Source organism: Lissotriton helveticus, chromosome 4_1 (genome assembly GCF_964261635.1).
Source record: "Lissotriton helveticus chromosome 4_1, aLisHel1.1, whole genome shotgun sequence".
In the NCBI taxonomy this organism is placed as follows: Eukaryota; Metazoa; Chordata; class Amphibia; order Caudata; family Salamandridae; genus Lissotriton; species Lissotriton helveticus.
Genome location: NC_136063.1, coordinates 162,217,113 through 162,230,601, shown reverse-complemented (window position 1 = coordinate 162,230,601; position 13,489 = coordinate 162,217,113). Strand labels below are relative to the sequence as shown.

At 51.0% G+C, this 13,489-nt stretch overlaps 1 protein-coding gene across 1 annotated transcript; it reads left to right on the top strand.

The window, feature by feature from the left end:
• Window positions 1–2,587: 2,587 nt before the first annotated feature.
• On the top strand, window positions 2,588–5,945 carry MAFA (MAF bZIP transcription factor A). Its single transcript, XM_078685528.1, has one exon. The coding sequence runs from the start codon at window positions 3,231–3,233 to the stop codon at window positions 4,164–4,166; it is 936 nt and encodes a 311-aa protein (XP_078541654.1). The 5' UTR covers window positions 2,588–3,230; the 3' UTR covers window positions 4,167–5,945.
• Window positions 5,946–13,489: the final 7,544 nt, after the last annotated feature.

The window sequence follows — 13,489 nt, the reverse complement described above, 5'->3', positions numbered from 1 at the left end:
AGTATTACAACGCAAGTCGTTACAACGACTTGGGCTGGAGGGCGCTGTAGGATAGTGAATAGTTTAATTTACTATCCAAAACCTTCCCTACTATTCACGGGGACTGGAGTTGGAATAGTAAATTAAACTATTCCACTATCCAGCGCCCCCCAACGCAAGTCGTTGTGACGACTTGCGTTGTAAAACCTGCGGCGTAAAGGCATGCGTGGAAAAAGCATGCGTTGTAACGACATACATCCCACTGCAGGTCATTTCCAGACCAGATCTTCATTAGTGAAGGGTTGCACAGCACCACTTACCGGCGAGAAGAGGTACTGATGAAATTTTTCTGAATCTAGTCAGAATCTGCGCTACATAGTCCCTACCAGAAAGAGTGTAATCGCAGTTAAGTAATTGTTCATTTAGGTGTAAAACTGATACTAAAGAGAAGAGATGAAAGCGTTGTCCAGCTAGTATAAAAGAAGACAATAAAAAGTAATACTGCTGAAAAATGTGCCACATCTCACCTGATAATTGTCTTATATTTCTGCATTACCTTTCCATGCCGCATTATTCCAGTGGGTCCTGCCTATAACGTGTTACGCTTCAAATATTGAAAATACTAAAGGAAAAGAAAATAATGGTATAGTTTACATGTGGAGGAAGGATGACGTAGGAGAGTCGCGAGCCCTGTAGACGAGAAGAAAGAAAGTGCATGCAGAGGGCAGTGAACAGTAAGGGGTGAGGATGAAGAAAAGGAAGTGTGAAGCCTGCAGATGTAGGGAGGTCAAGACAGATCTGGTGAGAGAAATGGATCAAAGGGACTAAGAGGGTAAGGGGAAAGCGATGCGAAGCGAAGGGTGGGAGTGAATGAGACCCTCCGAATGATACTCTTCCTTCCACTGACCACTGGAATGCTCAATTCACAATCTCAGGTTTGCTATATTCAGAAGTGATGCATTTCCAGGTCTGGTTATTCGCAACAATATCATTCATACTCTTTTATCTGACATTGAATAAAAAATTGGTATTTACGAGCAGTTGTACGGTCACCAGGTCTGGCTGGTTTTGGGTATAAGTTCTTCGATCTGTGACGTGTTTGGTTGGTTTAACAGAAAGCACACACACAGGAAACCAAACAATGGACTTGTAGCACAGTGGGATTCTACATCACTTTTTGGGCCACGCCTTTACTTTTGCCGATGTTTTGAAAAGGATTGCTCGTTTGAATTTTTAGCCACACCCACTTTTTAGAGACGCCCCGCTGCCCGCCCCATCCCATCTCAAGAATCACAACTTGAACCCCTGTACCTGCGCGATCGTCTCGCTGCGAGGGGATTTACCTGTTAAAAGGCTAATCAGAATCCTATTGGTGGCACGGTGCAGCCCAGATGTGCCGCCAGAGGTGCTCGCTGCGTCAGCAGACGAGTGTGGCCCTCTTCAGGCAGGCCCTGCAGCGTCGCCCCCTGACAGCTATTGGCTCCCGGCGGCAGATATATGGCCACCCAGGATTGACCGAGACAATTCTTCAAAGGAATAGATTATTATGCCGTCGCGCCCTAAATCTGATATGGCAGGTATCCGAAATCGATAGCGCCACACACTCTCTCACCCTCTCTTTGTTATCTTCTAAGGGGAGCTGACAAGAAGCATTGGTATGGGGGATACCACTTGCCAGCAGCAAGCCCCTCCTGATTGTAATTGGTCAGGGGAAAAGGGGGGAGGGGGAGGTGGGAGTGTAAATCACATGTTAAAAAATATCTACTTTTGTCGCATTTCTGTTGGCAAGTAGTCCTTTAAGATTTGCCTTAGTATTTGGCATCACTGTGTTCCTTTCTAACTCATGCTTACACCTGTTTTGTCGAAGTATTGGGTCAGCTCTGTTTGCATCTTTCGACTGTGACATTTTTTCATTTACTTTTTTTCCCAAATGTGCCAGGTAGCATGTGGCATTGGGTAGGTTGCACTGTACGTTCCAAGGCACAGTTATTACATTGCATTATTTATTTCACACGTGAATGTGGAGTCACTGTGTGAAGGTCTGTACTGTACCAGAGGCTTCAGCAAAAGCGGGGATTTCTCGTGTTTTCGAGCAGTTTATTCAATTTGTGCATCCCTGCTGTTTTAAGTGATTAAAACAGAAACTGCATCACGATCAATAGCTCCACAACCAGCGCGTGGGTGTGCACAGTCGTGTTAAATTTATAGATTAATATTTGTGTTTCAGTTGGTTCGAGCTTGAACTGCTTACTACGAATACAGAAAACACTGAAATGTCTGATATGTTGCCTTTCGCTCGGTGAATGAACACGTGTGGAGGGGCAGCGGTTCTGTGCGCTTGTGTTACACGAGGGCGCAGTTCCCAGACGTGGCCAGCAGGGGGACCATTGTTGTTGCTGTCTTTCTCATCTTCCTCCAGCTGTTTCGGGCACAGATTGACAGCTCCCTCGGTGTGGGTTACCATGGGGATATGCAAGTTAGCGCAGCCAGGGCGCAGTGCCATTGGCCAGGCGCTGGATCCTCGCCCCTGGGTGGGCGGACCTCGGTGGAGTCCTCGCGTAAAAGGATAGCGAGTGCCTCCATTCAGCACTTCAGATACTAAGCGGAGGGTCCCGGGGCTGGCTGGTGCGTCGGGCAGTGCACGTGAAAGGCGCGGGGGTCTGCTACTGTTGGAGACCGTGCACCGGAAGGAAGGAAAGACCCGCTGAAAATCTAAATTTGAAAGGGAAAAAAAAGAAACACGTGTAAATGCAGTCCAGGCAATTATTCCTTCAGAGACTCTGACAGCTGGACGAGTGCCTCAGAGAGTGTGGGACTGGCAGAAGCAGAGAGAGGACTGTGCCGAAATCAGAGTAAAACCTACAGAGAGTAAACACAACAAGAATAAAAGCTCCTCGAAGTCCAGGCACTGAGGCTGCTGGGCGCTTTGGGTGGCCTCCTGACTGCTCCCAGCCCCCTGTGGCAACTTTGCAGGGTGCAGAGTTCCTGGCGATGCCTGTGCACCCTCTGGGGCTCCCGGTGACCCCCGCTGCCAACCAGTGACCCGTCCGGACCCCTCTGCGCCGGGGCCCCCGCCTCGGGGCGCTGCCGGAGGACGCCCCCGCCTGCCCCGGAGTGGATGGTGGCGCGGGGAGGAGGGAGGGCGCGCTGACAGCTCTGCCTGTCCCAGGCCGGTGGGAGGGGAGCGGAGGGGAGCCGTGCGCGCCAGCAGCAGCAGCACTGACCCCGCCGGCCCCGTGCATGGGCTGGAGATGGCATCGGAGCTGGGCATGAGCGCGGAGCTGCCCAACAGCCCGCTCGCCATCGAGTATGTCAACGACTTCGACCTGATGAAGTTCGAGGTGAAGAAGGAGCCCCCCGAAGCCGAGAGGTTCTGCCACCGCCTGCCCGCCGGCTCGCTGTCCTCCACGCCGCTCAGCACCCCCTGCTCGTCCGTGCCCTCCTCGCCCAGCTTCTGCGCACCCAGCCCGGGGGGCCCGCCGGGACACCTCGGCCACCCGGGAGCGGGCGGCAGCAACAACCCGGGCGGGGGCGGCAAGCCGCAGCTGGAGGACCTGTACTGGATGTCCAACTACCAGCACCACCTGAACCCCGAGGCGCTGAACCTCACGCCCGAGGATGCGGTGGAGGCGCTCATCGGCAACGCGCACCACCACCCGCACCACCACCCGCAGGGCTACGAGGGCTTCCGCGGCCAGCCCTACCCGGGCGAGGAGCTAGCGCCCCCGGCCGGCCCCGGCGGCCTCCCGCACCACCACCACCACCACCCGGGGGCGCACGGCGGCCACCACCACCACCACCACCTCAGCCGCCTGGAGGAGCGCTTCTCCGACGACCAGCTGGTGTCCATGTCGGTGCGGGAGCTGAACCGGCAGCTGCGCGGCTTCAGCAAGGAGGAGGTGATCCGGCTGAAGCAGAAGCGGCGCACGCTGAAGAACCGCGGCTACGCGCAGTCCTGCCGCTACAAGCGGGTGCAGCAGCGGCACATCCTGGAGAGCGAGAAGTGCCAGCTGCAGGGCCAGGTGGAGCAGCTCAAGCAGGAGGTGGCACGGCTGGCCAAGGAGCGCGACCTCTACAAGGACAAGTTCGAGAAGCTGGCCGGCCGCAGCTTCACCTCCACGGCGGCCGGCCGGGAGCCTTCGCCGGCGCACCCGGGCAAGGCGCCGCCCGCGGACTTCTACATGTGAGGCGCGCCCCCGCATAGACTCGTCGCCACTGTAATATACACAGAGACATACCGTGCGAGAAGGGACCCGTCCGACCTCGCTCCCCTGAACCCACCCAACAAGTGCCCTGCTCCGATCCCCGACAGCCACCCGCAGAACCCTCCCTCCCCGCTGCCCCTTCTCACGCGAACTTCCAAATCCGGACTCCGACTGGACCTTTAAACAGGAAAAAAGTTACCGGAGCCAGAAACTCGCAGCTAAACACAGTCTTAAACTCGCGCATACTTCAAGCAACATAAAAAGGGAGATCGAAAAAGGGAACCGAGGATTGTAACTCGAGGAAATAACTTTTCAAGCAATATTAGGAAGAAAGAGCCTATTCCTGACTGCAAAACACTTAACAAAACAACGCAACATAATACAAAAAAACGCTGACAGATACTGATGCTAAAAGTGTCCTGAGCGATCTACTGTGCGTCTTAATTTGACACTTTTTAGCAACCCTGCATGCGGGACATGTAAGGTATTCACTCATTGTTTTTGTACCAGGCGAGAAGGACAGCAAGCATGTCTCAGAGTTTATTTAAACCCCTGCCACGTTCGACTCGTCCCCAAACTTGCTTCAGATTCAGCACTTTTTTTGTGTCTCCTTCCGCATCTTTAAATTATTTACCTAAATAGTCTTAAAAATCTAATATATTGTTAACTGAACTTTTTACCTGGAATTTTGCGCTTTTAAGACCATCTGACACTCGGAGACTTGATACAAACTCCCCTGATATAAAAAGAACTATTTTGGGGCTACGCCGTCTGAAGTGATGAGTGTTACTTGCTTTTAACTTGTTATTTATCGCCCCCCGGACCCTTTCCCTTATTTATGTTTTCTGGAAAACCTGAGCCAATATTCGCATTATTTAAGGTGACATATTTGTAAATATTGTAGAGCTATATGTTTTTTTTCTTTTACTTTGCCCCAGCCTACTTTTTTTTTAGCTCGGGAGTTTAAAGGAAAAAACAATCTAAAAACAAACGAATACGTCTTAATGAAAGTTTGTATGTAATAACAGCATGCAAGAAATATTCAAACAAGTATCGTATTTAATAGAGGCAGGTAACGGGGCCTCGTGCACTATATAATGGAGTCAAACGGATACATACTATTGTTGTTTTGTTCTAGAGATTTTTGAAAAAAGACAGATATCTATGCTGTTGGGAAAAGAAAATACGCCCAATGCATGGGGACAATTTCATTCTGAAACCACCTGGTAGGCAAAACATAAACATGGAATGGAACGGCTGCTATACTCTATGCACCACATTTATTTATGAATTTCCGTTGGGCATTTTTATTTTTAAATTGCACCTTTCCGTGAAAAATGGCCACCATTTCTGCAAAAGCAACGTAAACGAAAGGCTCACAACAGGTGTGCTTGTGCAGTTTAAAGTCTCACTGAGAGGTGACCAGTGATTTTTTAAAAAATTATTTTGTATTGAAAAACAGTTTAACTTTGTGAGCTGGTGCACACTGGGGCTTTTATGCAATGTAGTCGCAGTGTTTACGGTGGTTGCCAACACTGCATCTCGTTGAAATGTTGTCTTTTTGTTTTTATTTTGTATAAACTGTTCTTTTCGAAGAACTGGGCTGTTGCAACCTCAAACCCTATTTCTTTTTTTGATGCTCATGACGTGTTCTCGTTCTTTTTGCATTGCCTGTCAATGCTAAAAAAGACACAAGGAAAACTGAACTTGTTCAGCTTTCGTTTGCTATAAACAAAAATAAAAACTCTTTGGAAAGATGAAGGTGTTGCACTTACGGTTTTTGTGCTTGGCCAAAATAACTGCCTACGGTTTATTTGTGACAACAACTGTTTCTGATGTCTGTTTGCAAGAAGCGGTGCGTGGAGGGTTGAGGGGGCTGTTGTTATAGTGGGGGTGGCAGTGTTTCTTCCTGGACCAAGTTACGCGAGAGTTTTGTAAAACGCTGTCATCCAAAAGGCAGCTCGAATGGGTTGTGCTCCTGTTGCTGAGGTCGGAATGCATCCTGCGTTCCTTCCTTCGAAATTTGGCGGTGCAACTTTGCAAACCGTAAGCAGTGTTGTGGCCAGTTTTATTGGACTGGCCAGAGGGGTCTGTGTGCCGGTCGTGGCTGAGATGGGCTTCGCCCCCCAGACACTTCACCGAAGCTGACCCCCCAAACTGCAGACGGGGTGGGGACACTCGCCTAGCTCACTAGAGAATGTGAACCTAAATGGACTTCGTGTGTCTAAAACACATTTTCTTCAGCTAGGCGGGAATCGAGTCTGCTTGCGTGGCTTGCTTCTAGTGCGCAGTTTTTGGAGTAAAAGTAAGTCGAAACGAGGGAAGCGGTGTCTAAGAGACTTTTGAACCTGGGCACCAGAGTTCAAATTCTCTGCTCCCTCCCTAGTTTGCAGAATTGCGGGATCCTGGGCACATCAGGCTAACCTTTGCGCCTTTGTACTCTTCTGTGACCAAATGTAGATCTCTCAGAGGAAATTTGACTCCATTAACTTGATATTAACATTTCATGGGTTTGAAGCGTTTCTCCCTGGACCGAGGTGTGCGCCATGAAAAGTAGCGTTTTGTCTGCCATGCCGAATTTACTTTTAATTTGGGCGAATATGTTGCCTCGACTTGCCTGTGGCTGTCAAGGCGCCTCATTGAGTAGCGTACTGATTGGCCAGCTGCTTCAGTGCTTCGAAGCTGCAAGGCGATGGCTGGGAGCTTTCTTTCACCTGTTCCTTTTTATGTACCAAGCAGAAAGTAATTTCGCTTTTTGCTTTATGGCGCTAGCACCCAATGCCAAGGCTGCCTCGCGCCACGGAAGTATCCACCATTTGGCCGAGAACCTCTGGTGAAAGGCGCATTACTTCCGGGTGTAGCTGGGAAGTACCGTCCCGTTTATCACGAGCAACGTCCAGCAAAGTGTATCTTATATTAATGTCGTTTGGGGATTACTAAAGATTGCGTGCATCGTGTTCATTTTTAAACATTTCGGTCACAGGGTTACCTTTTATATGTTTGCACTTTTCGGCACAGCGATGTGCCCAGAATCACATGCCTTTAGTCCAGTGCTTAAACCAGGATTAGAGCCCAGCCCCCAGGTTCCGGAGTTCAAGGCTAGACCCTTTTGCAGTATAGAGGAGCCCCCCTGTGACATCGGCAGCAGCCCAGGGTCTCCGAGGGGGGCATTGTAGGGCCCTGCCACGGCAGTCAGTTATGTGCAGAACCGCCTCGGTGATGATGAAATGTTACAGGCCTGTCTTGTAACCCGGACTGTAATATTGTGTTACTGCCTAGTCGCAAGTACAGCGCCCACGCCTTTGGGTTCGGTTAGCGCTTAAAACTTACAAAAGTACATTATACATTGCTTGGGTTGAAAGGGAGACCGGGGTAACGCCTATAACGTTTGACAACCTATGCGAACACGTCTTTTGGGAAAGTACCGAAATAACTTCAGACCAGAAAATTTGTATTTCGGGGGAAAGGCAATTAGCAGTCCAAACTCTTGCAGCAAAAGGGTCCTTCGCGCCCTCGCTTCACAGGAGCCAGTGGTTCCAATCGGATCTGGCCCTCCTGTCTGCATGTTGGGCGTGGTGGGGCTGCAGATGAAATATGTTTGAAAAAGACTTTCTGCCCGTCCGCTTTTTATAACCAGCTTGCGCTTACCTCTTGTGCGAGAAGTCCAGCGGTGGCCTGAGATGGGGTGCTTTTGCCTTTTTAGGGGGTGGGGGTACGTACTGTGCGAACATCTTACTACTCAGTGGCTAGACATTTCACAGTCGCGAAGAAAAATGCCATCTGTGTGTTTAAAGACTGTCGCTTTCTGAGAAGGCTGTGGCCTGCCTCCGTCTTCTGCAAATACTATAGCGCCAAGAGGCGGTGTTAGTTGTAAAACTGCTTTGCAAGACGCCTGGGTGTGAAATGCAAGGTTAAAAGTTTCGCACTAAAGCGGGGTATACTCAGCCTTTCATCCTTCCTGGCGGGACACGAGTGCCCAGTGACAATGACTGGCAGTAACATATGTGATTGACAGCGCTGAGAAGTCACTGGTCTGGTGGAATATGCGCTATAAAACTAGACATTATCACGGAGAGCAGGGTCGGGCAAGATAACGCCCATGGTCAGTACCTGTTTAAATCTAAGGTTTAGTGGCCCGGCCTTCTGCCATTCTGGGGCCGTATGATTGATTTGGATTACAACCCCACCTTTCATCTCAGCGCCTAGACACGTCTGTGTCTGTGGTGTGCGCTATGAGGTTACCTGCCCCCCCATCGTGGGCTTCCTTCTCAGCGGCGCACGCGCTATCTGCTGAGTGTCAGCGGCCGGCTGGGATGGGGGTGCTGCTCCCCGGAAACTCCTGGACATTTTACCTGTATTCAGTCTGCATTTAGTGCATTTTCTATAGTGCCCACGACACCTTGGCACACAATAGACTTGGTATTGTACTGCTCTGGGACGCTGGTTAGTGTGACGGCGTAAACTGGTAGATTGAGGGTGTCTGATCGGCCTACGACGTAAAATTGTAGATTGAGGGGTGTCTGATCCGTCTGTCTCTGGGACACTGGTTAGTGTGAAGATATAAGAGGGTAGATTGGGGGTGTCCGTGCCGCTTGTAGTAACGGCCCGGCCTCTGTGCGTGCACCTGATTGCACTGTGGTGGCGGTGCGTGCACGGGGCTGTGTGGGCTGTGCACTGCCCTCGGGCCTGGAATGCCGTGTTTGTGCACCTCGATGGCGGTGCGTGGACGGGGCTGTGTGCACAGGGCTGTGTGCTGGCCTCGGGCCTGGAATGCCGTGTTTGTGCACTTCGATGGCGGTGCGTGCACAGGGCTGTGCTGTGTGCTGGCCTCGGGCCTGGAATGCCGTGTTTGTGACCTCGGTGGCGGTGCGTGCACAGGGCTGTGTGCACAGGGCTGTGTGCTGGCCTCGGGCCTGGAATGCCGTGTTTGTGCACCTCGGTGGCGGTGCGTGCACAGGGCTGTGCTGTGTGCTGGCCTGGGTCCTGGAATGCCGTGTTTGTGCAGCTAACACAGCTTGGGAGAACGTGATGGCCGCGCGCCGTTCCCTCTTCAGCCACATTCAGGGATTAGCCCTGGAGGTGACAGACACATTTTATTTTTAGTTCAACGTGGATCCGCGGTATTGTTCCGAGTTCGTAAAAGCCACCCTTTTTGAATCCGGGCTGCCCCACTTAACCAAACTGCGTGGTTCATGACAAATTGCCTCATTGCAACGCTCATAGGGAATGCATCAATCGTGCATCTCAGCTGCAGATAAACTCGGTGTTTTTCATCTCCGACTTGCGCTGAGTGGCGCTGGGTTTGGTGTCTCCACAACTCGTCCGTTTCACTTTACTTGCATTGTGTTAAGTGCTGCGTGTAACCGGCACGCCACAGGCTCGAATCCTTTCAACATTCAGAGCTCGGTAAAGCGAGCAGTGCAGAGTTGAATTTGATAATTCAACATCGTTTATGTACAGTGCCTAGAAAGTGCAGCGTTGCGGTAGTACGCACATTCTAAAACTAGCAGCAAATCTTATTCACAGTGCCAAGAAGAGGCAACATTACAGTAGCAGGCGCTGTATGAAAAAGAAGTTACAAGTGATGGGGTTGAACCCGGCTCAGTCGGTAAAAGGAGTCCCGTGTCCCCTTTCGGGGGCTTCCGCTGACAGCGCCAAGACACCTCGGTATTTGTGCGCTATACATACGTTTTACTTTCTTACTCAGGAGAGGGTGGTGCCCGCCTTCACCTGCCCCTGGAGTGGATGACACGGGCTCCAGGTGAGCCAAGCTCGGGTTTGGATGAAAGGGGGGTACGTCGAGCCTCGGCACTACGTGGTGCATCAAAGCCAGGGGGTGGCCGTGGCCATCACGGGCGAACCCACGAGACATACAGCACCCCTTCTATTTCAGGGCAAGCAGCACGCGGTTCGGGGGGCACCTGCGCTGCGGCCTGGAGGCCCTTGTACTTTTAAGAGACGTCAGTCCCCCTTTATAGGACGACACGTACTTGTGTTATACAGGTGACTCGAACCCGAGACTTCCACATTCTCCAGTTGCAAACACTACTTTTACCAAATAGAGTGGGTCTGGCACAAGCCGCACCCTACTATTGGAGAGGAGGGGGGTGGTGTGTTTGCAAGGGACATGTCACGGGGTCTTGGGACTTTAGGGCAGTGCGCACAGGTGGTGTGACTGTCGGCACTTGTGCAGTGCACACCAGCCCAGAGTGACAATATAAACCGCCCTCGTGCCAGCAGAGACCAAGCTGCGCGTGTAGTTGGTGCCCGTTCGGCGTCGGCGACGCCCCACAAAGTCCTGTAACTCCACCACGGTCCTTTCATTCACGTCCCTCCATGGTCCACCCCCAGCGAGGCCGCCGTTTCAGCTGGACGTGTTTCCAAAAAGCGGTACTTTCTCTCTCCTGGCTCTGTACGTAAAAGTCCACGAGCTGGCACCCTCTGAAACGTGCAGAAAGATGCCACCTGGGTCGCCAGTGTGCCCCCGCGGCCAGGGCACAGGGTGCTAGTGTACCGTCGCCAGGCGTGGTTTCGGGTCCACGGCTCTGGAGTTTGTTCTGCTCGGCTGGCGTTTGTTGGGAGGGTCAAGGAGAAAATTCGGAGACGGTAAACTCTGTCTAGGGTTAGGCACTGATCATCCGTGCAGAGAGCACGGGACTGTGTGGTGCCACTGCGTGCCCCCCTTATCCACTGAACTGCAGGCCGGGGCCCCTTCATTCCTACAAGTGTGGCAGCGCAGATACACACACTGGGACGCCCTCTGCGAAGTGCGGCTGTACTGTTGAAAGGAGTTGTCCACCGAGCGTGGTACTGAGCGACCTGAGCTCCAGTCCCAGCTCTCCTGCTTGGCAAGGGTGTGTGATCCTGGGCAAATTACATATCTTTTAGCGCCCAGACTCTCTTCTCTGTCGAAGTCAAGTTTAAAAACACTGGATTGACCGGCACTTCGGAAGAGGCAGCGTGCCATTGCACATTCCGTGCCCTGTGAAACGAGCTGAGGACATTAAAAAGGCGCACTTTACTGCACCAGCCAGCGGGTGCACGTGCATACTATATGTACGGTTTGTAGAGGCGGCTGCTGAACAGACCCACAGACCCCCTCGGAGCAGCATTGGGCGCAGTGTAAGGGGTGCGGCTCTCTCCTCAGTTACAGGCCAACTGCACGTCACCAACTCCTCGGAAATATCACCGCAGTTAGGGAGCTTATCTTATGTTTTTATTATTTATAAAGCTTTATATAGCGCGAACATGACCCTGGGGGGGGGGGGGGGGGGGGGGGGGGGTAACCGAGGCTTCAGTATTTATTTATTTTATTTATTTTAAAAGTTTTATATAGCGCTGGCTAGACCCAGAGGTATCCGAGCGCTTTACATGCGTCAGATAATGTAAAGCAAACATGGCGTACAAGTAGATAAAAGATAATGAAACATACAAATCAAAATAGAGAAACAGGTGCAAGAGCGATACCCTTCAAGTAATTAGGTAGATGATGTTCAGGAAATGGACAAATATTACTGGACCAGAGTGACCAATGACTACAAGTACAGAAGTGGATAAGATTATCAGTACATTGGGGTTTCTACAGAACATTCAAGTGTCGCCAGCTCACCGGATCACGGATGGCACCAACTACCGTGCCAGCACGCAGCCCACAGGCCAGGCCAAACAGAGGGCTTGTATCGACAAACACAGGCCTTCTTTCTAAAATTCTGATGTTCCTGGGGTACTAATGTTTCTGCAGTCAATTATTAGCATCTGTGCTAGTGGTGCGGTAAGCCGGGGGCAACATGATGTGCCCAGGATCAGACAATCTAGTGCGGGTCGGAGTAGGGAAGGCTGGGAAAGGGGGCGGTCTGGACTGTAGTGCGTGGTCTGTAGATGACGTCACGGGGTGTTATGTTGCCTGCTGCTCGAATGTAGCACGAAGCGCCAACAGCGAAAGAGGCGACTGCTACAATGCGCCCTTTCAGACCCCGCTGAAGACTACTATCTATATGCATTATATAAATCATAATATACAATATGATGCTGGCTTAGTGTTCTCAAACAATTGAGTAGTTTTAATAAATATTGTTGCTAGTAAGATTGCTTGTGGAGCTATTGATTACAGGTATTTATAATGTGTAAATCTTAGTTCACGGCCACGGAGCGCCGGATATACCATAGGAAGGTTTGCAGAGTTTAGAATATACAGACAGAAGGCTGCCCTGAGAGTGTCGGACGAGGCAGGGAGACATTTTACAAACCACAGCTTCAGGGCGACCGGGGGCAGCAGACACCCGGTCAGCCATACAAGGTGCTGTATAAAGAGGTCTGTCCCCAGCAGAAGGGGAGCTGTCGCAGGGGACGGGGCAGGCGCTGTCTGCCGGGATAGACGTCGAGGCGCTTTATGCATCGCAGCGCTCACCCGTGCTGGTTGAGAGAGGTGTAGTGCAGCCGAGCAGTGGTGAAACAGAGGTACCTCGGTGACCAGCTAACCTGTCCCCACCACCCTCAGACTGCGGGGCACCCGAGCACTGCCAACCGTGCCACCCGTGGGGCCGCTCTCTGGGACAGCACCTTACAAATCCACACCGCGAAACCCAAAGAGGCCCCTTGAGAAGGAACCTCTGGACTGCGCACAAGCACAAGACCCCAAAAAAGACACTCAGACATGTTCTGGAGGAAGTTTAACTAGTTCAGCGCCGTCGAGTTACGATATATGTGTCTGTGATGCGTCTGGGCTCTTCACAGGACCCACCATTGCCGCTCACACCTCGTGCAAGTCTAAAGAAACTTAAAATCCACGCGTTATTATATTTTATATTCTGTGCCCTCTCCCGTAATTCAGAAGGGTGCTGCAGGTTACAGAGGCCGAGTCCATTTAACAATGTCAATAAACTCCGCATTTTTATTTACTTTTATGGGTAATTTATTTCTTAAAACACATGGGTATAGAAAAGCTCACAAACTCCTCCTCCGTCATGTCTTTGGTCTCTTGCGTTTTCCAATCAGATCTTCGGGTTTCAGATAATGTACAATAAATTAGGGATTCCTGCTATAAATATAAACACATACAAAAAAAATAATTTCTTGCAAATAAATGCTTGCATCCAGTGTACCGTGAGCCTGCACCCAAACTGCTTCTGTGTTTAGAATGTGTGGGTTAGAGTTACATAGGTTACTCTTAGCAGGTAAGTAAACACTTCACATAGCGAGCGAAGCACCGGGGTTTCAGAGCAGCGAGCGTGGAAGAAAGGTGTCTGACAAGCTTGGTCATACTTTTAATTATCTTAGTGGCAGTCAAGCTTTCTGCTCATGAAGTT